The sequence below is a fragment of the Filicampus tigris genome, chromosome 5 (genome assembly GCF_054856515.1).
Source record: "Filicampus tigris isolate MCC_2025a chromosome 5, RoL_Ftig_1.0, whole genome shotgun sequence".
In the NCBI taxonomy this organism is placed as follows: domain Eukaryota; kingdom Metazoa; phylum Chordata; class Actinopteri; order Syngnathiformes; family Syngnathidae; genus Filicampus; species Filicampus tigris.
The window spans coordinates 24,099,685-24,122,295 of NC_141221.1; the positions used below are offsets into that span (position 1 = coordinate 24,099,685).

At 40.2% G+C, this 22,611-nt stretch overlaps 1 protein-coding gene across 1 annotated transcript; it reads right to left on the reverse strand.

The window, feature by feature from the left end:
• Positions 1-4,392: 4,392 nt before the first annotated feature.
• Positions 4,393-15,466, reverse strand: LOC147147845 (vesicle-associated membrane protein 8-like). Its single transcript, XM_086031068.1, has 3 exons — positions 15,327-15,466; positions 9,193-9,360; positions 4,393-6,169 (listed from the first exon to the last, which is right to left on the reverse strand). Exons 1-3 carry the CDS (start codon positions 15,339-15,341, stop codon positions 5,984-5,986), a joined length of 369 nt encoding a protein of 122 aa, XP_085887194.1. The 5' UTR covers positions 15,342-15,466; the 3' UTR covers positions 4,393-5,983.
• Positions 15,467-22,611: the final 7,145 nt, after the last annotated feature.

Genomic DNA, 22,611 nt, shown 5'->3' on the forward strand with positions numbered 1-22,611 from the left:
GTCAATTGTTGAAACTGGTGACCAGGGTTTATATATATATTTTTTACTTTCCAGGGGGTGTCACTGAGTGGGCTTTGGAGTGGGGGTCATTTTGGGGACCCCTAAAATACAAATATTGCCCCCAGGATACTCACACTTGAAAAAAAATGGTGAGATTTAGGGCATGATGAGCCCCCATCAAAGATGATTAATTTGTTCTAAGAATGATAATGAACAGCAATTCTAAGAGGCCGTTTGCGCTGCCTTTGTATTTCGATTGTCGTGTGCCTGGACTCAAATAATAAAATAACAGGAGCTGGATTTGAACGAGGGCAATGAAATACAACAAATACAAAAAATAAAAGGTTCAATGCATGATACATTTATACATCAAGAAGGCAAAGAATTGGAATGTTATGAAACGGCCAAGTCAATCACCTGACCGGAATGGGACTGCTGAAGACAAAACTGAAGGGAAAACACGCAAGCAATAACAAGCAGGAACTGAACTGAATACATTTGCAGTAGAGGCCTGGCAGAGCATCACCAGGGAGGAAATCCAGCGCCCGGGGATGTCTATGCGCGCCAGATTTCAGCCTGTAATTCATTGTAAAGGATTTGCAGCAAAGTATGAAAAAGTCAAACTTTTGGTCCATTAACAGTTAACACGCATACAAACTCTTATCATTCAGACATCGTTCACCAGATTTGAATTTAAATCTGCTCAAATGAAAGCTGAAAGTTTGCAATCAAAGCATGTTTTGTTTGTTTCATTTCAAATCCATTGTAGTTGGTGTTTACAGCCAAAAAGATGAGCATTGTGTCCATGTTCCAATATATTTGGACCTAATTTTATCACCATTCCTAAGTCACTGCTAGTGGGATATTACGTCAGTAAGTGCGGCAATATAGCGTAGTCATCGTAGTACATCAGGGGCTGATTATCATTCAGACAGAAGAAGAACATGAGTCTGTTCCGAACCGACCAGGTCAAAGACCCGGCAAACAAAAGCCTTTTTCTGGGAAAAGCAACAGAAATACAAAGGCTTAGTCAGCATTCTGACCACCATGTTTTCCAATAATTGCCTAATTGTCATCCATGGGTAGTCGACTGGCATCCGCATGACAATCTGAGCTCTCTCAGAAACAAAAGGGCTGTTTTCCCCTCTCCAAGAGCTTGCGTTCTTCCAAAAACTCATGTTTTGTCATTGGCTAAAACCTTAAGTTGACCATTTGTTGACTAAACAACACGTTCGCACTGTTGGGACATAGCGGTTCACCGTTGAGTCAACAGAACAGGTGAGCCTGTTGTAACCGGTTTCAAAGTGAGGTAAATTCATCTGCCTTTGTCTGGTTGGTATTAGAATATCGTATATTTAGTGGGGCAAATATAATAATTTGATATGTGAGATATTCTAAAGCAGTTAATTTCTGTGATTTTATACGTTTTTCCCCCCAAGAGAATAGTGAATTGAAAATGAAAAAATAAGATAATGGACACTAAATCATTGATAGTTTTATGATTTTTTTTTCCACAAAAAACATTCAAGAAAAAATAACATTCACATAATCTATCTCAGTTTGAAAATACGTGTCAATGAGTTCACTGTTTGGGCATGTTGGCTCCAAGTTAAGGTGGGCCGCATTTCTTGCGCAACAACCCCACCTCTGCCACCTCACTTTTTTATTTTTTTATTTTATACTTTTCCACTCATATGAATACAACACCCTTTCTAAAATGCTGTATGTGCAAAGATACACAGTCTTTTTTTGTGCTGTTGGCAAATACATGGATTTATAAGTTTTTGCAGCTCTAGACAAAAAGCACAAATTGTGTGAAATATACTTCCTCATACTTCCTTCCTGGTTCCTGCTTGGTCATCTGAGGCTCAGTGGCGAGTCTTCTCAGTTGGAGTCTGTCTCCATCTTGTGTCGAGTCAAAGCTAAACAATTCTAACAATAGAAATCACTTCTCACCTCTCATACAGAAAAAAATCGATTCATTTCAGATCAATTGCTCTTGATTTAATGAAATAAATATAATTACTCTTTGGCTAAGCATTAACAGAAAATTAGGTTAGCAAAAAACACAGTAGATTTTTTAGCATATCTCACAGTATCATTTCAAAATTTGATTCAATGAAAATGGGCAGCATTTTGAGTGATTAGCTACTGCTACCTCACAGGTTTGAATGTCCTGAACAGAGTTGACATGTTCTCCCCCAGGGATTTCTTCAGATACTCCAACTTCCATCCACATTCCAAAAACATGCCATGTCATCTTGTCATCTTCCAAACCGCTTATCCCATATAGGGTCGCGGGGAGTTGCTGGAGCCTATCCCAGCCGTCAATGGGCGAAGGCAGACTACACCCCGAACTGGTCGCCAGCCAGTCGCAGGTCACACATAGACACTGTCACTGAGCGGTAATCGATCCCACGCTGCCCGCACACAACTCAGGCGTGTGTACCACTACACTATCAGGGACCTCCAAAAACATGGAAGTTAGTTCAAGCGAAGACCTGTTGACCGTCGGTGTGACTGAGTGTAAACGGTTGTTTGTCCAAATGTGCCTGGCGATTGGCTAGTGACCACTCCAAGGTGTACCCTGTCTCTTGCAGCCAAGCAATTACATGTATAACGAGGGCAAGCAGTATAGAAGATCAATGGATTCATCTGAATTGTCCATTTGTGAAATTCTAAAATAAATTATAGATGTAAATGTATGTATTTGGATTTGCTTTGATTTTGCTTTGTTTTACTCTGCTGTCGCAGCCAGGTCAGCATTGCAAAAAGGTTTTCAGTTGCATTACCTGTATAAATAAAGGTTCAATAAATAGATGTAAGCACAGTTAGGGGCAACATGCAGGGAAAAACAAACTTTTAAACATTTAAATTAAAAAAATTCAACTCAATATGAAAAGCGTGCACAGCACTGTAGAAACGGCAGGTTTTTGGAACAGATGAAATTTATTTGGGGTTACTTAGAAGCACTTTAAATTGTTGCAGGTGTGTGCTGAGTTCCATTTAAATAGTGATGGGCAGATGAAGCCTTCTGAACCTTTGAACTTTTCCATCCAACTGGTTCACAAAAAGGTTCAGCTCGTGAGGCTTCACGTTCACACAACCTCCCCTGGTGGCCAAAACCTTGATCGTCATTTGAACTGTGTGATTGCTTTATTTTCAGTCTTACAACAGCGTCTGAAATAATAACTCCAATCTCCATGACAAACATCGGTGAATCAACAAAACTAATTGGCTGCTGACGCGCACAAAACAAGCAAAACCACATGATGTCTCGTATCAACAGAAAGCTTGGGGTTGGAGCCGCGGATTTAATTGAAATCTACATCATTAGACATATGGACAAACACGTTATATGCAGATAATGATAATAATAATTGTGAGGATAAGCAGTTAGGATAAAAGATGTATGGATAATAATAATAATCATAATATTAATAATAATAATGATAATCGTGAGGCTAAGCGGTTAGGATAAAAGATGTATGGATAATAATAATATTAATATTAATAATAATAATGATAATCGTGAGAAGAAGCGGTTTGGATAAAAGATGGATGGATGGATAATTATAATAATGATGATGATGATGATGATTTCTTGAAATAACTGAACATTTGAAAAATGAAATGAAAATATCAATTGTATACAAGTTCCTGTTGGGATATCTTACCTGTATGAAAATGTCGTTTATTAAGGTTATGCTATGGACAATGAGTGGTATTAATTTAATTTATTTCTGGCAAGTGCAATTATGCATTGCTAAGGAGTACATTTCAGCAACACAGAATTTCGCCATTTTGCAGCTACTTAATTCTTGATCTTAAAAGCGACAAATCTTCACCAAATATAAAATGACAATCAATACGTCAATGGAAAGCGTAATGGCCCTTCACAAAATGTATATGCTTCAATTTCTTAAATTTGACCCAAGAGATCGGTTTTGTGCTAAAGGGTCACATCTTTCTTTCTTTCTTACTAAATTGAGTTGTATGTTCTTTCCTCCTTTCGTTCTTTCTTACCAAATTGAGTTGTATGTTCTGGGTACCAATAAGGCTGAAAAGATTTTAAAATGATCCTTGTCTTGGTGTATTTTTTTTCGATCACCCAAAACCTGGCAATAACAGGGGTGTGCATTCTTTTTTTTTTATAAGTATCTCCTGTCTATGTATGGAACAAAAAGTAGAATCTCAGCTTGTATCAACAGAAAAAAAATAGCACTGTGGGCAATCATAAACTTGGCATTCAGTGGACACTTTGACATGAACATTATCCACTGCATGAGTGTATTATGGTTTGGGTTAAACCTGTTTTATTATCACAGTGCATGATGGTGGGGTGAAAAGGATCTCTTTCAGCTTGAAGGGCCAAAAGATGAGTTTCCCACGACTCATGAGTGTGCCGATACAGGCCAGGTTAAAAAGCAATAAAAGAAGAAAAATAAAACCGTCTCTGACTGAAAGGAACAATATTCAAACGTTCAAACACAGTGGGGATATGAGTTTATACAAAGAGCAGCTTTGTGATGACATATATGGATCATATTGAATTCCCGGAATGTACTTACTGTAAAACTCTTAGTATTACATTCAGTATAAGGAAGTACAATAAGTGCAGCAGTCTCTTGGATGAACTGCTGAAAGACACGCATTTACATTAAATCCACTTGTGTGTGAACGCTAATAAACAGGCATTCAATTCATGTGTGTCCAGATGTTTTCATTACCCCCCCCGATTTTATTATTGTGCTGTCGCTCAACGGATTTCAATTCAAATCACCCTGTGAGCTTGCTGGCCGTGTGGCCACATCACTTCTTTTTCAAGAACCATTCTAGGTGTGTGAATGCAAATAGAATGCAACTTCCCAAGGATGGGGAGTTTTCTCCGTTTTTTTTTCATTTCCCACTTCAACTATTTGAATAAACTGTAGATGTCTAGATGTCTGCAGAAAAGAAGAAAACTGAGACAGTATGTGATATTCCCAATAGTATAAATTGGCACGTCATGCCTTTGACCTACCAGAGGAGCTAGTTTTGTCAATAAGAACATGTACTCTGTATTTTTGAGACACAAATTGTCAATTGTCTGGCTTCAAAACCACTAAATTGTAACCTTTTGGACAAACGTAAATGTCAGCCTTTCTTCACGGTGCCCTGCAGTAAAATTCAGCAAGTTGAAAAGCACTCCCCATTGATATTTCAACACATAATGTGTGATGCTCATTCAGGCCTGAACAATTTGTGTGTTAAACCTATTCAACCGCCTCCACCATACATTGACATATGCGAAAGCAGAGCTGGGCATTTTAATATAAATTGAGCATCCGTTATTCGTCATCTATCTGCAGCGTGGGTAAGTTCACTTTCTTTGTTGTGGGGAAAAAAAATTGTACCCGCCTATAGGCCGGTTCGCCTGATTTTAAACGGGCTTCCGACTGAACACTTCAATAGCGCTAGCCGATATTTGAACAGTAAGAGTGACTCACAGTGACTCTGCGCCATGGAAGCCTGTTCACAGCCTGGTCCCTCACTCAAATCTGTCCCCCAAGCAACAGCAACTCATTATTGTTCCTCGCCGCAGCCATTGCAGCCTCGCCACATAAAATGGACTAAAAGATGGACTACAGACGGATTAAATACATTGGCTTCCCAATATTTTAATTTTTTCCCGTCATTCCTCAACCATCAGCAAAATGGACGTCCATCATAGGCGGATAGACGGACCTGTCCGTCACAGACGGAATGCCCAGTTCTGTGCGAAAGGGTTAAATAAGATGATCAGTCAATAAAGTTACTAACGCCAAATCATGAAAAAACAATCACATCAAACCTGAAAGTCGCTGTAAGATTTGGATTAAAAAAACAAACATTTCAACAGACAGCAATTTGCTAAACCTGTCCTATCAATTTGTAACCGTGCAACAGGAATGTGCCCAATGATGAAATTATATCTGTATGTACAATGACTTCATGTATGTTATCATGGGGCGGGCGTGGGTTCGACAATCGGCGGCACAGGGGCACTGACGGGGATGACACCAGTGGCCAGGAGGATAATGATGAGCACGATGATGAGGACGATCACCACGATGACCACAACGAGCTTGACGTTCTTCCACCAGTAGGAGCGAACCAATTGGGGAGACGTTAGTTTGAAGCGCTTAGCCTGGACAAAGGGGAGAGGACTGATGGAATAATTGTATGTTATCATATAGAAACATTGCTTGCTGTAACTGTCAAGCTTTTCCATGTGTAATGCTGGTCCAGCTTCATGGACAGGAAGAACGTAGGACACGAGGCCAACTCAGCTTTTCAAACATTTATTGAACGTTTGTAGTTCTGCAGTTTTGCAGATTGACTCCCTTGAAGAAATTAAAGAAATTAAATAGGAATCTTATAGTGTTAATTGGACCTCTTGGAATGTGTGTCTCAGTCTAAACAAAATGTATCACCTAAGAAATGCCACAGAATGTATATTGAAATCGTGACTAAACAAAGTAGTTAATCAATTACATAATATCTTTGATTTTAACATTACTGAATATTTTCCATCTTAACTTATTAAATATCAAATTAACATCATGTATTAAACAGTTCAACATTCAACTAATTTAAAATCCAAACAGAGGCAGGAAGCAACTTAAGATGGCCACCTAAAGAGCTATGAGCTGAATATTAAAGAGATCAGAGAGCCGAGACGGTGTATTTTTCAATAACAAGCTCAGGTTATATATTTTTCAGGAAAATGATAATTGCTTGCATTTGAACTTTTATCAATTTGTTTTGGAGAAATCAGTACAAAACTAACGTGTTCAGAAACGCCTACGAGAAATGAGCAATCTGACCACACCCCCTGCCCCTCCCTTCATGCCTTGTGTGACGTCACGACGGGGAGCGATTACATTTTGTCATTCAAAGTCATTGTAAATAACGTCGCTAAAATTGTCAAAATAACAGGGATCAATCGGCCCCAATACATGTGGACATCTCTACTTAGGCCTACTTCAACCTCTGAAAACATCACAAAACGATTAGCCTTTCCATGTGTGACCAAAAAGAGCAAGAAATGAGCAGCCTACATGCAGCTGAGGCGCACTTCAGGTCACATACGTCGTTTTATGCCATATGTCACCAAGATACTCAAACACATTGCGTTCCAAGAAGCTTTTTCGTTAGCTGAATTGCTCATAGGTTGTTATAGATTACATTTAAAGTGTTAGCTTGACTTACTTTTTCTCAGAGGTCCACCCCTGCGCCGCCTCCGAAAATGAATTGCGTTAAATGGCCATATTTGGCTTCAGGGACGGCCTCGCTGGAAGTCCTTGAATCTGAGTCCAACTTTGACATTTCGACAAGCCAACCTCCGGGGCTTGCATTTATCCGAAATTGACGCACACGGGCCGGCCCACTCGCACGGCGACGCCGCTGTATCTCGGGCTGGACAGAATTATAGCGTTCGCCGCAACAAGACCTCCTCTGTAGCAAACACGGAACTACTCACTGGCTGACTGGTAGCGGCGTGGAGCTAACTTCTACTCGAGCGGGCAGCTCGTCCGAGACACGAACTCTCATGTATTGACGGTAAGAAGACGCTCTCCTTCTGCTAACTTTGACTGTTAGCAATCGAAAGCTAATTCTGCCTCGACCAGCCGCGGGAGCTATCGCGAGCCAACAGCCATGGCTGCTTGGCTGCCTATGGGAAAATAACAAAACGTTTGCATCATTAAATGTCCGAAAACTGCGATCAATTGTCACTAAAATTCATATGCACATTCCTGGTATTGTCCACTCTAACCGGTAAAGGAAAGAAAAAAACGATGAGCACAATATTTTTGATTTTGTGGAGGTGTTTTGTTCCTCAAAGGAGCTGTCAGGTTCACACCAAATGAGACAATAGTAGAAAACGCACACAATGAGGAGAGAAGACACTCAACATATTGTGTTTTTGCTCGCGAGGAGAGCACAGGGAACTGTACCATAACAATTCCTCGCAACATTCTGATCAGCCCCTCCGCCTCCTCTCTCTTTATTTTATGTCTTAGGGTGGTCCCTAATTGTATACAGTAAATGGAATTTGCTATTCTAAAGGGTGTGGGGAACAGGAGCTCACATTTGATGTTAATAAAAACTAAATACTGCGCCGCCCGCTTTTGTATTTTCACAGTTTGAAAAGGACAAGAGTAGTTATGTGCAAATGAATTTTAGTGGCAATTAATCACTTTCAGACTCTAGGTGACAACAGAACGTGACAAACCAAAATAAGGAACAACACGGATAACGTTTGCTTCCCCGTGATGACGTAAACATCTTGAGATGGCGGAAAAAAAACAAAAAAAACACCAAAAGTGGGCGTGCCAATTTGCAGCTTCAGTTATGACAAAAAAGATGACAAATCACTACAGATTATTTTAGGCATAATTTTCTCATACAGATCTATTATATAAGTGTTGACGTTCAGCCCAATCAAATGTCCCTTTAAGCGTCCCTGCGCTTCTTCCTCTGCTGTGAATGAGAGACACCTGTTTTGAAATGGCCAATTAGTGCAGTGAGTTTGGAGCATTAGGGTCCAACACTAACGTTGGGCTCCATCTTACGTTTGAACGATTAGTTTTCATTGTCTTCTATGATTCTCAGTTTTTTTTCACCTCTTCGCCTTTGGCAAAACAGTAATTATTTAAAGCTCTTGATTATTAGTACTTACAGAAACAAAAGCAAAACAAAAAGTACTGCCATGCCCATTGCGCGCGCACACACACACACACACACACACACGCACGCACACACACACTCACGCACACCCCCACACACGCACACGCACACACCACCATTCTGTAATAAAAGGAGCAGAAGGGAAACAGAACGTTGGATGACCTTGGTGCGGTGAAAGCGACTGTCTCCCCTTTTGCAAAAGGCAAGTTCTGACTCTGGTTGTGTTCTTTGTCTCCTGTTTTGAATTTGGTGCATGTTTACTTGGGAATATCTCTTAATTCTACAGAATAACTTTAACAAGGACAGCATCAGCTCAACAAACGTCTCATGCTGTGACACTGTCACCAAAATAGGGGAGGGACATCATTGTGGATGAACACACCCATAAGCACACTGATGTCACTGGCTTCTTTGTTGGTGAATGCACAGTCCACAAAGAAAATCACATTTATTTCTTAAATAAACATAAAAAAGACTGACCCCATCTTGCAGATCCTTCGACTTGCCCATGAGATCATCCAGTTTCTCCCCTCGGGCCACAAGTCGGTCCACATTTTCCGTCATTATGGTTATCACGCCATCTAATTCATTCTTTAAAGACTCCCTTTTAGTCGGTGCCTCTGGTGTTAAAACCTCACCTCCTTCCTCCTAAGCACAAAAAAAGACAAGTTCAAAAACTCAAATTAATGAACGACTTCATGTCGAATTCAAATTGGCCCATCATGTTTTGAGTAAATCATCCCAAAAATGTTCTTCACAAGAATATGTTCTATGCAGGCCCACTAGTCAAAACACCCCATTTGTGGATTATGAGTTACTGAAGTAGTAAAGTCCACCCATTATTGTCCATCCCAAGGGGCGGCCATTTTGTCACTTGCTGTCACCTGAAAATGACATCACAGTTGCTCAGGGCTCAGGTAATGCCAAATCATGGCTCAGCTTCAGAAAACAGGTGAGCCGCGATTGGTTGTTACCAGAGGTCGGCATTTTATAAAAATTGACCAGTCCATTTATTGCCTTCCGCCTGCAGCTGGGGTACCCTCCCGCCATCCGTCTAACCGCCTTTTTGTCCGGCCGGAACAAATGGTAATAATGTACAGTATAGGCCGGTCCGCCCATCATTTTAAACGGGCTTCCGTTTGCGTTTCAGTCTACAAACTTCAACAAACGTCCACTCACGAACCAACGCCCCCTCCCAACTGAGCGATATTTGTAACGAAAGACTCACCGTGGCATGGAGGCCTCACCGTGGCTGGACTAAATGCGTCTCCTATTAGGACCCAGAAACCTCAGCCATGGGCAACAGGAAACGGAAACCTCGCCGCGGCCATTGAAGCCTCATAGACGATGACAGACGGAGAAAATGGGCTTCCGACTATGCTTAATCTATTTATTTTTTTAAGGTACAAAATGGCTGTCCGTCATAGGCAGATAGACGGACCAGTCCGTCACATAGGTGGAATGTCCAGCTCTGGCATTTCCCAGCTCATAAGCTTGCATCTACCGCACCCATTTTTTTTTTGTCCATTTTCACAGTTTTGGCCGGTTAATCATATTCATTTTTATTACTTTTTGGCATAGCGATTTGACAGGGACCATCATCAGAATCGTGCCACTCGATTGTGTAAGCATATTTCGTTTGCTTTGTAAGTTTATTTGACTTACACCTTGTAAGTCCATTCCACCAACCAATGCACATGGAGTTGTTCAGTATGTTCAATTTTGTGCTCAAAAACAAAAGGGAAAATAAATATAGAACTTGGAGTTTATTTTGAGTATTACAAAAATAAAGTGGGACTGATTTGTTGGAATGGTCTGTAAAATATAAATATATAACAACATATACATGGTGATGCATGAAAAATCGCATGCACACCCTTTTTCTGAATGCATTGCCGAGGTATTGGATCGGAACTCGAATCGGTATCGGGCCGGGGTATCGGCAGATCATAAATCTCAGAATCAAAAGACTCAGACTCGGACCTGAAAAAAACGCGATCGGGACAACCCTATACTAAATCATGCAAAAAACAACAATTTTGCATTAAGTTCGGAAAGAACGTTATGCTGACTTATGAACTGCTTCAGACTGCTCCTGGAGTAACTTGAATGTGCAAACCATCCGTGTTCTGTTGGAACAAAAATTTGAAGGGTGGCAGAGAACTATGAGAGACGATGAGATGTGTGGGAGGGGGAGGGAAGTCCGAACACCAGAGCGGGTGGAGAAAATTCATACTTTTATGGATAAGGACTGTTGAATGTCAATAGAGACAATAAGTAAACAGTTTGAAGTCAGTGTGGGAACTGTGCACACAATTATTCACGATGAATTGAGCATCTGCAGGAGATAAGTTTGTCCCAAGGCAAAAGGCCTCTTCAAACCACAAGTCCATCCGTGTTTCCAACTATTTGACCGAGAATGGATATCAAGACAGTTCCTCACCTTCCCTTCAGTCCAGACCTTGTTCCTTGTGACTTTTGTTTCTTCACCAAGCTAAAGGAAAACCTCAGAAGCAGTTGTTTGGAGACAATTGAGGAGATGAAAGAGGCTGTGACGAGGGTCATACATGGACACGTTCACATCGGAGGACTTCCAGAAATTGTTGGAATGATATAACAAGTGCATTGCAGATGGAGGGGAGTGCTTTGAAGGGGACTAGAGTTTAGTGCTTGTCTGAGGGAAAAAAGTGTCCCTACGAAAATAGTCTCAAAACTTAATGAAGGCACCTCATAATTTACTCTTTTCACCCCCTCATCATTTGCCATCGTATTTTTTTTCCCCCAATTGACTTTACACTCAACTCCAGCCAACCAACCGTGGTGATAGCACCACAAATGTGAACTTTATGTTTCATGTTCAAAGTGGGATTAAATTAAGGTCAAATGTTAAGTCAACACTGTTAGTCAAAACAATGCAAATTCAACTATGGGCATGTGAAGCCACTTTGTTGTGATTTAGGGCTACATAAATAAATTTGACTTGACGTGACTTGACTAGATTCACGGACGATTATTGTCAGTAGACACCCTGCCAAGCACTTTCCCCCACCTTCGCGGAGTGCATATTGGGCTTTTGATGACATATAGATCGGACGTGTGCGGATGAGCATTTATACTACAGACGCATCACATAAATATCCGATTTATATCCACATATGTAAGAGTCTCAGGTCGTATTTGTAAAAAAAACAAAACAAAAAAAAAATCGTAATTCTCATATTCACACTGAATGACAAAAAAACAAAAACAAAACGGATACATGTCGCATACCGGGGAAAAAACTAATTGGAATTGATCAGCAATGTGAACATAGCCTAAGATCAGTAGCCACTTCCTTGTGAGAATATCCTGTTTGAATCCTATATCCTGTGTTGGATAGGTTTGATCGATCAATTGTTTATTGCCATCTTGAGCTCATATCAAAATGCCAATAGAATGATGAAGAGGATTGTTTAAATACCAGTTGTAATTGAACAAGGAAATGTATTGGTCAATTCATGAATCTTGTCACCTTGTTGTACATATCGACTGAGCTCCTTGCTAGAGAACAGAAAATTATGAAAAAAAAAAAAAACATTGAACAGTTGGACATGTGCATTCAAAATCTTAAAGAGTGTCAAATTAGGTTCTGTAAAAGTGATAGGACATTTTAAATTCATCCTGCAATACAAGTATCACTAACTTTTGGGTGTAATTTATAACGGCCATGCTAAATATACATAGATGGTGCATGAGCATAATAGCAACATTGATAAACTCCAGATCACTCACGAGTCGACCCTTATGAGGACAAGCGCTTTACAAACTTGATTATACGGATAAAGCAAATGCCCAAAATGTCGTTATTTTGTTTTAATTTGTCAGTGTTTGCAATTGGACACCTTTTTTTCATTGCACAGTGCATGTGAACATCCACCCATCCAAAACGCATTCCTCATAGCCTGCAAAAGGCAACACAACAAAACGGATGGCACATACTGTTTGTGGAACCACAGGACACTCACATTCAACATCTGAATGAGCTGAAGAGAGATGGAAACGCGACCCAGACTGCATTGACTGTATATGTACAGCAGGTGGTGGTATGCACCAAAGAGAGAATCATTAGTTCCTCGGGACGACTAAATAGTTATAAAGTTGCTTTGAATACGAATACAGTTTTACAGAGAAGTTCTTGTGAGTGAAGTTTTACATTTCTATTTTTATTTCAGGAAAAAGTAGGATTAGTTGTTTGCTAACACCTAAAAAAAGAAGAAGTAGAAGATGAAATAGAAGAAGAAGAAGAGGAAGAAAAAGAAGATGCATTTAAAGAAAAAAACATTATTTTATTGTAATTTATTTCACTTTGCAAAAGGTCTAGGAAACATTTTAATCCACTAGGATTGTACCTATGACACAGGATTCCGGTTAACCCATTAAGGCCGGGAGTGCATAACCGTGTTTCTACCACTAGAGCCGGCCGGGAGCGTTGTTGCGTCTTTCTATCCTTAAAAGCCTGGAGAGCGTATATGTCATTTTCTTTTTTTTATCCAATTCTCTGTCTCTTCACCAATGAAATGCATCAGAATATACACGTGACGGTGCCGCGGAGGACGTTCCGGAATTTTTTCGAGTCTTAATGGCGGACGCCGTCGATTGCCGGAGCTCTGAAATGAGTAACCGCAGTGACATAGACGACACGCTTGTGGACTTTGAACCAGTAGAATCAGTTGAACGTGATATATGGTTAAGATGTATGTTTGTAGAAAATGACAATATCGACGTCTTTGTAACCGAATAGAGGATGGTAATTACCACTCGATATTTTTACAGTAAAAATAGTGCTTCTCTTGCACTGACACTTTATTTTTACATCTTCGATTGAAACAGTAAAGATGAATAAACTTGGGCCTGTGTGAAAGCCACCTGCCTAAGCTCTCAAATTCTTCTGTTTCTGTCTGCTACAGGGGCTGAGATATTAATTATTTTGTAGGTGTTGAATTTCTGGGAAAACTTCAAGGTTTTTAAGGGTAATTTCAAAGACGGCCTTAGGTTTTGGGGAGCTGTTGAGCCAGGCGCTTTAGGCTTTAATGGGTTAAGGTAAGCAAAACTTGAACTTAAGTTAAACTTGTAAGTGTAGAGTTGCTTAAGCAGCAAGCCAACATATTATGATGTACAGTACATAGTGCACTCCATTTACCATTTTAATAAAAATGGTTCTGATCATGGATAGATGGATGGATGGATTTTTCATCTGCTGGACCTTTTTTTCGAGATTGACGGTTGACGGACTGGCGGATCTTTGATGTTTAGTGACGGAAGTGCGCTTAAAATAACTTGACGGAGTTACCGCCAGTCGATAACAGTTTGGTTCGGCTTGAAAAATAGACGGATTGACGGATGACTGACCGGTACCTAGGCTGCTGACAGATAACGAATGACGGACCGGCAAACTTTAGTAAAATGCCCATAAATTGATTCTGCTCCAGTTGGCAACTGTAATGACAGTTTCTTTCAAATATGGCCTCAAAAGCGTACCCAAGGTGCATTGGTAACTTACTACAATTCACTCAAAATGATCTGTTAGTCTATAAATTGATGTCAATCACTTGGTTCCATAATGATCCCCATTGGCCAAATTTAAGAAAACAAAACAATGACAAAGTGACCCCTTGGAAGCTACGTAATAATTGTCTTTAAACAATTCAGTTAATATCATACGACCGAACTAATGTTAAGTTTAACTGATAGAAATGGTTGGTAGAGAAGTGTCCTGAGGCCTAACTACTACGTATGCACAGGTACAGGACGGAGTACAAACAATTCGGTCAAAACGACAAACTAATGAAAACCGCAGATGTCATACATGAAGATAACAAATGAAACATATACCCTGTATATAATACTTACACTAGCCCAGAACACGAATTTAGTGTGAGTTTAAAATGGCTTGGTTCTTGACAAGGAAATGAAGGGACGACGTTCAACAGGAGGGTTAGCGGAGTCATTTTGTCAAAGTGGAAATGAACCCAAACACATTTTTTTCAAGAATATGTTCTCAGCAGGCCCACTAGTTGAAGCAAGGCATTCTGATAAATATTGAGTTTTTGGAATATGAGTTAAAAAGCAAAATCCACCCGTTTTCAGCCAACTGCGGGGGCGGCCATTTTGTCACTTCTATCCACTGAAAATGACATCACAACTGCTCAGGGCTCAGGTAACGACCAATCACGGCTCAGCTTCAGAAAACAGGTCAGCCATGATTGGTCGTTACCAGAGCCCTGAGCAGTTGTGATGCAATTTTCAGTCGAAGCACGTGACAAAATGGCCGCCCCCAGAGATGGCTAATAACAGGTGGATTAACTCTTATTCCACAAACGCAATATTTATCAGAATACCTTGTTTCAAGCAGTGGTCTTGCATAGAACATATTCTTGGAAAAATATGGGTTTGGGTATTTTAAGCTTTCTCTGGAATGTGAATTTAGAGAACTGACCTTTCTAATTAGTTTTTAACAAACCATTCAACAACAAATGGCAAATACAATTGACTGTATTTCTCAACACCAAATTACATATGACGTCAACGCACAAAAGCCAATTTGTTAACCGGAGAACTTATTGAACATTCCTTACCGGGTCATAGTCCATCTTGTGGCAAAAAGTGCAGTTTTCACCAAATACAACCGCTAGACTTTCTTCGAAGTTGACACTGTTGACATTGTACAATCTTTTATTCTTCACCAGGATAATTACAACAGAAGAGAATAGTACACTTCCCCTTGCTGAACTTCCTGGTTGTGTTTTTTTTCCCTCTCACTTCAAACTTCATTCCTTTGTGCCAGGTGTCAGGTTTGCTTAATTTGTCACTGACTGACACCGGTTGCATGTGTTCGCTCGCTGTTCGGAGAAGAAAATAAGCAGCGCGGTCCAGTTTAGTGTACAATATGTGGTCCCTAATCAAGGAAATGATCAATATTGTTTGTTTTCCCCTTTCTGTAGGTTGTAACGTTACACTATTGGTATTTAGTAGCTTATGCCTGACATCAGTTAATCAGCGTCAGAAAACAGGTGAGCCGTGTTTGGACCTTACAGGCCCTGTGCAGTTGTGATGTCATTTTCAGTCGACAGAAGTGACAGAATGGTCTGAGATGGCTGAAAATGAGTGGATTTTACTGCTAAACTCATATTCCAGAAACATAATATCAACGGGAAAGACATGTTTAGACTGGTGGAGCCGCATAGAACATATTATTGAAAAGAACATTTTTGGTTTGACTTTCACTTTAAGGATTGCAGCACAGAACATCCCTGGAGCAAATGAGATTGTGTTCGCTGTTCATGTCTTATTCCGATCAATGATGTCATTGATCAATCAGCAAATTATGACATTACAACCGATCATCGATTTTGCATAAAGTCTCAAATATCTGCCATATAAGTACCTGGCCTCTGGGCCTCACTTTGCCCACCACTGGTGTAAACCATCCATTGCTATTACAGGTTTCTTTTTCTTTTGCAGTTTAGTAGCATGTTTCTTTATAAGTGAAAACCACACAAAGTGGTACATGTTTTCACCCTGTAGTGAATTTGATTCAAATTGAAAAATGATCCAACACCAGGTTCTGTTGTCTCTCCCAGCTTTGTCTTGTTGAATCTCTGACATTCATTACAGCAGCCACTGTAACTGTACAAACTGTCACTGACGTCATTCCGTGTTCCACCCAGCTAACAGCACCTGCCCAGGCAAACCGGTTCCACCTATTTAAGAAGGTGCTGGTTGATCTTTTCACTACTGGCAGTTTCCTGTAATGACTCTGCAATGCAAGAAGTTAAAAGCAGCCATTATTATGCACAACAACAACAACAACAACAACAACAACAACAAAAAGTATTGTTTTTGCTATTTTCCAGTCAATACTAATATTTTCTGTTGACAAACTGCCTCATTCAAATTAGAGTGTTAAAGATGACATAATACCAACCGTATCCCCCCCCACACACACACATAAAAAATGTTTTCAGATGTTTGTTGACATGCTTTTGTCAAAATACCCCAAGGATCAACATTTAAAAGGGAATTCAACCCCCAAATATTCAAATTCTATAATGTGCATTCACCAGTCTAAATATGGCATTCTCATTAACATTGAGTTTGTGGAATATGAGTTAAGCAGCAAAATCCAAACGGCCATTTTGTCACTTCTGTCGACTGAAAATGACATCTGCTCAGGGCTCAGGTAACGACCAATCACGGCTCACCTTTAATAGGATGTCACTCTGAGTTGCAGGTGGGTTGTTTGGTAAATCTAACGTGTAGTAGTAGAAAGACGGACGGCCTCCCTGAAGTACAGGGAGCTGTCCAGCCTGCAACTCCCTCCTCCTTTTTACTACAAGATTCCCCTCGGGAAAGGGAATCAAAGCTAGACCCAATTTCAACAAGTCATCTCTTTCCAACAAATTCACAGGACATTCCGGCACTACCAACAATGGCATTTTACATGATTTTCCATGTGGGTCTCGTACCCACACGGGGTCTGTTTCACTGACAGTGGACAGTCGACCTTGTGCGTTTCTCACAAACACTTTAGCCCCGGACAACCTGGAGCCGGGAATGTTCTCATTGCATACTGTTTTGCATGCGCCTGTGTCACACAGGAATGTCATTGGGTTTCCATTTACTATTAGCTGAATTTCTGGTTTTATTCTATCAAATGCCAGTATGTCCTGTAAATCCAAACCAACATATTGTTCAATGTCATCAAGTTCATCATTTTCATACGTTTTGTCATGTTGGGAAGCAGGCTGGCCTAGTCATGCCTTATTCAAAGCATTTTTAGGACAGTCACGGGAAATGTGACCTTTTTCGCCACAGCACCAGCAACTTACTTCCCCTGTCCAAATTGCTTCTCCTGTGCCACGGCCTCTGCCAATTCCTCTACCTCTGCCTCGGCCCCGCCCCCGATAATACACGTCTGCCCCAGCGTAAAAAGTCTCAATGTCAACACTCTTCTTTTTCTTGAATGTTATTGGTAGAAAACGCTGCAAGTCGAGTCAATTTTAGTTGCGTTACGTGTCTAGAACCGAGACCGTTATTGCGTATCATACCTGCGAAAATAGATCACAATTGCCTTATGGAAGTTATGACCAAAACAAATCCAATTTACACTTGCATTTCCTGGGATTCAATTTATCCGCCGGCAAAGGCTGTGTGGGATAAACCTATCTTGTCTGCAATAGTCGCAAAAAATAACTTTTCCTGTGTGAATCTCACCGGTGCAGGCCCACATTTGGGGTCGATCGACGCCACCTGGCAATGACGTGTGGTGGTGGTGCGTTGGTAAACAATTATATGACGCAATGAGAAATGCTTCAGAAGTTTGTGCACTTGTGTCATTGCTCTTACCTGTTACTATTTTTCCATCTACTGCAGAGGATATCCAGAGGGCAGCTAAAGACAATTTCTTTAGGGGTTGGCGCAGTGCTTCCCGGAGGGATGGAGATCCGACCTATATTGATGCTATTGGCGTACCTCGAGGTGTACCAGATGAGTATAAATTGGTTGATCAGATTGCAGCTGGTTGGGAGTCCATTTTTATTTGGATCACGCCGAATGAAAATGTTGACAGGATCAACTACCTCCACTACAATGTACAGAAACTGGGTAACTATACTGAAGCAGGATTTCTTGCTCTCAAAGAACAATTGGCAGCCACCTCTCTCATGACGTTCCAGAACCGCGTAGCGGTTGACACGCTCCTGGCGGAAAAGGGTCGGGTATGCGCCATGTTTGGCGACCAGCGTTGTACATTCACACCTAACAACACGGCCCCGGAGGGGTCCCTCACCAGGGCCGTCGATGGCCTCCGCGTTCTCAACCACAAGATGAAGGAGCACTCTGGTGTGGAGATGTCTCTTTGGGCGGAGTGGTGGGAAAGAACATTTGGTAAATATAAGGACTTGGTTTCCTCTGTCCTGGTTTTTGTTGCTGTGGGTGTTGTTGTATTCCTTGTCTTAGAGCACCGCTCAACCGGTTGATCACTACAGCTATTGCACCTACGACGTCCAAATTGAATGATGTCTATCCATTATTGCTTTATCGTACAGTTGAGAGTAATGATGACACTGATGACACTTGTTTTGATACTCCTGTTGACATTTCGTTTTCTCTTTCCGGGTCTACGGGTATACGGTTGTTAAAAAACCCCGGCTACGTGTAGACAAGGCCTGAGTCCCTGCCTGAGTGAGTGACTCAGGCACACATTTAGCCCCTCCCTGGCAGAGAGGGCAACGGGAGAGAGAGAGCGGCCGGGACCTAAAGCAATGGCAGAGCCAAACAGGAAGCGGAGCGCGGTGTGGACTTTTTTTTACAACAACAGAAAAGGACAGTGCCAAGTGTGCTTTGTGTAATAAAGTGCTCCGCTATTGTGGTAACACCACGAATTTCCACAAACATATGAAAAAAGCTCACCCTACAAAGAGCAACGAGCTGAAAGCAAAGTTGAGGGAGGAGGAGGAAGGGGGAGATCCCCAAGCCAGAACACCCCCGCGGACACAGAGACAACGTACTCTGGCAGAGGCTTTTCAGCCCCCAAAAAATCAACAATAGTTGTTGTAGTACAAGTATTTTATTTTTTATAGTGTTAAAGGTTTTTACATCGTATTGTTTACTCTATTTGTGCAATGGAAGGTATTATAGTTGTCAACTTGACAATATATATATACTGTATATATATATATTTTTTTTTTTTAACTGTATATATATATATATATATATATATATATATACACTGTATATATTATGACATATTTGTACTTTCGTTACATTGCTGCATTTTTTGGTTTGACTCGCTTGACTTTTGTTCTGAAACAGTTGTAGTAGAAGTATTTTTTTTTTCTACTGTTAAAGGTTTTGACATTGTTTTGTTTACACTATTTGAACTACTGACTTTATTTTCCAAACAATTTGCAATGAGATGTATTTTAGTTGTCATGCTGACATTATTTGTATTTTCGTTACATTGCTGCTTTTTTTGGTTTGACTCTCTTGACTTTTGTTCTGAAACAGTTGTTATTTTTTATACTGTTAAAGTTTGCATTGTAGTTATTTTATAAAAAAGAAAACTATATATATATATATATATATATATGTATGTATGTATGTATGTATGTTAAGTCAGTTACATGTTCCCTTTATTGGAAAAGAAAGGCGCCAAAATTGGATTGGATTTGTGTTGTGTCCCACCCCCAAAACATTTTGAGAATATGTATTTTTTTTTTACATTTCTATTTATAGCCTAGCTATAAATAGAAATGTAGAAATACATTTATAGCCAATACAAGTTGGTAGAATGAAAAGGAACATGTTACCACATTGTCAAATGCTGTAAATGTCCCTTTCTTGTCAAATATTTGTTGTACAAGAATATCATTGATGCTCTTAATTGCAATGATGCATTTTGGAGGATGTTTTTTTTGTGTGTGACTGTTTGAATCTGAATCTGTTTACTGCATAATTGAGACAGTCAGAATTACGTATGCACCGCCTTTCTGGTTTAATTGTAATGTGTAAAGCAAAAGCAAATGGTAGTTATTTACTGGAACAACAGTTTATCTCTGCTGAACCTGTTACGCAGTGTTTGTAAGAGGAATTAGATACTAACATGATATACTACTCATAAGTGAGAAAAAAAGAACTGAATATACTTTAATAAACAAGTTAATTGTATTAATCTCTCGTGCGGCAATATAGCGTAGTCATCGTAGTACATCAGGGGCTGATTATCATTCAAACAGAAGAAGAACATGAGTCTGTCCCGAACCGACCAGGTCAAAGACCCGGCAAACAAAAGCCTTTTTCTGGGAAAAGCAACAGAAATACAAAGGCTTAGTCAGCATTCCGACCACCATGTTTTCCAATAATTGCCTAATTGTCATCCATGGGTAGTCGACTGGCATCCGCATGACAATCTGAGCTCTCTCAGAAACAAAAGGGCTGTTTTCCCCTCTCCAAGAGCTTGCGTTCTTCCAAAAACTCATGTTTTGTCATTGGCTAAAACCTTAAGTTGACCATTTGTTGACTAAACAACACGTTCGCACTGTTGGGACATAGCGGTTCACCGTTGAGCCAACAGAACAGGTGGGCCTGTTGTAACCGGTTTCAAAGTGAGGTAAATTCATCCGCCTTTGTCTGGTTAGTATTAGAATATCGTTTATTTAGTGGGGCAAATATAATAATTTGATATGTGAGATATTCTAAAGCAGTTAATTTCTGTGATTTTATACGTTTTTCCCCGCAAGAGAATAGTGAATTGAAAATGAAAAAATAAGATAATGTACACTAAATCATTGATAGTTTTATGAATTTTTTTTCCACAAAAAACATTCAAGAAAAAAATAACATTCACATAATCTATCTCAGTTTGAACATACATGTCGATGAGTTCACCGTTTAGGCATGTTGGCTCCAAGTTAAAGTGGGCCGCATTTCTTGCGCAACACCCGGACCTCTGCCACCTCACTTTTTTATTTTTTTATTTTATACCTTCCCACTCATATGAATACAATACCCTTTCTAAAATGCTGTATGTGCAAAGATACACAGTCTTTTTTTGTGCTGTTGGCAAATACATGGATTTATAAGTTTTTGCAGCTCTAGACAAAAAGCACAAATTGTGTGAAATATACTTCCTCATACTTCCTTCCTGGTTCCTGCTTGGTCATCTGGCTCAGTGGCGAGTCTTCTCAGTTGGAGTCTGTCTCCATCTTGTGTCGAGTAAAAGCTAAACAATTCTAACACTAGAAATCACTTCTCACCTCTCATACAGAAAAAAATCGATTCATTTCAGATCAATTGCTCTTGATTTAATGAAATAAATATAATTACTCTTTGGCTAAGCATTAACAGAAAATTAGGATAGCAAAAAACACTGTAGATTTTTTAGCATATTTCACAGTATCATTTCAAAATTTGATTCAATGAAAATGGGCAGCATTTTGAGTGATTATCTACTGCTACCTCACAGGTTTGAATGTCCTGAATAGAGTTTACATGTTCTCCCCCATGCTTGCCAGGGATTTCTTCAGATACTCCAACTTCCACCCACATTCCAAAAACATGCAAGTTAGGTCAAGTGAACACGCTGCATCATCACTTATCCAAAGTCCGGCCCGGGAGTTCAAATTTCCAGCGGTGGTTTGACCACAGTAGAAGATACACGTGTACAAAAAAGCTATTCAACATTTCACCAGAAGATGGTAGCAGACCTGTGGCCGTGCTCTCGGTGCTTTGCCTCTCCAAACATACCACTCTCGAAGTCGTATAAGAGTGAACCCCTCGCCGCATGACCTTGTGGCCCTTTCCAGTCCATTTCGAAGACTAATTTCGAGACTATAGTGAAGATAAAACAAGTTGACAGAGAGGGCGGTTGCTTCCAGAACAAGCGGAAATTGGCCCATTTTTTCACTGAACCGTGTCTGCCTAGTTTGCTAAGAGACGGTGGCTGTTTTAAAGGCATTCAATATCAAGAGTCACTACCAGATGAAACCTGAAAACTACGAGAAGGTGACTGGTAACGAATGCCCAGAAAAATTAAAGTAAATGGAAGCTGAATAGTCGGCCCCCACTTCTCACCAAATCCGGCCTTCTTTGCAAAAGTCTCTCTACAGGCAGTAGAAAGACCAGCCGCTAGCAAGTATTAGGGAAAATAGATGGTATTAAGAATATACTGTATACCAATTGAATTTTCAAGGTTGTTTTACAACCTGCACATTTCACAAACAAAGTGCCGTGTTTTAAAAAGCCAGCAATGCTGCCATAATGTGGCAATGCTGTATTGTCAACAGTCAATTAAAAGTTCTCAGAAATTGCATCACTAGGAGCTACTGGAGTGCAAGGTGGAGGCTTGTCATGCATTTTTGG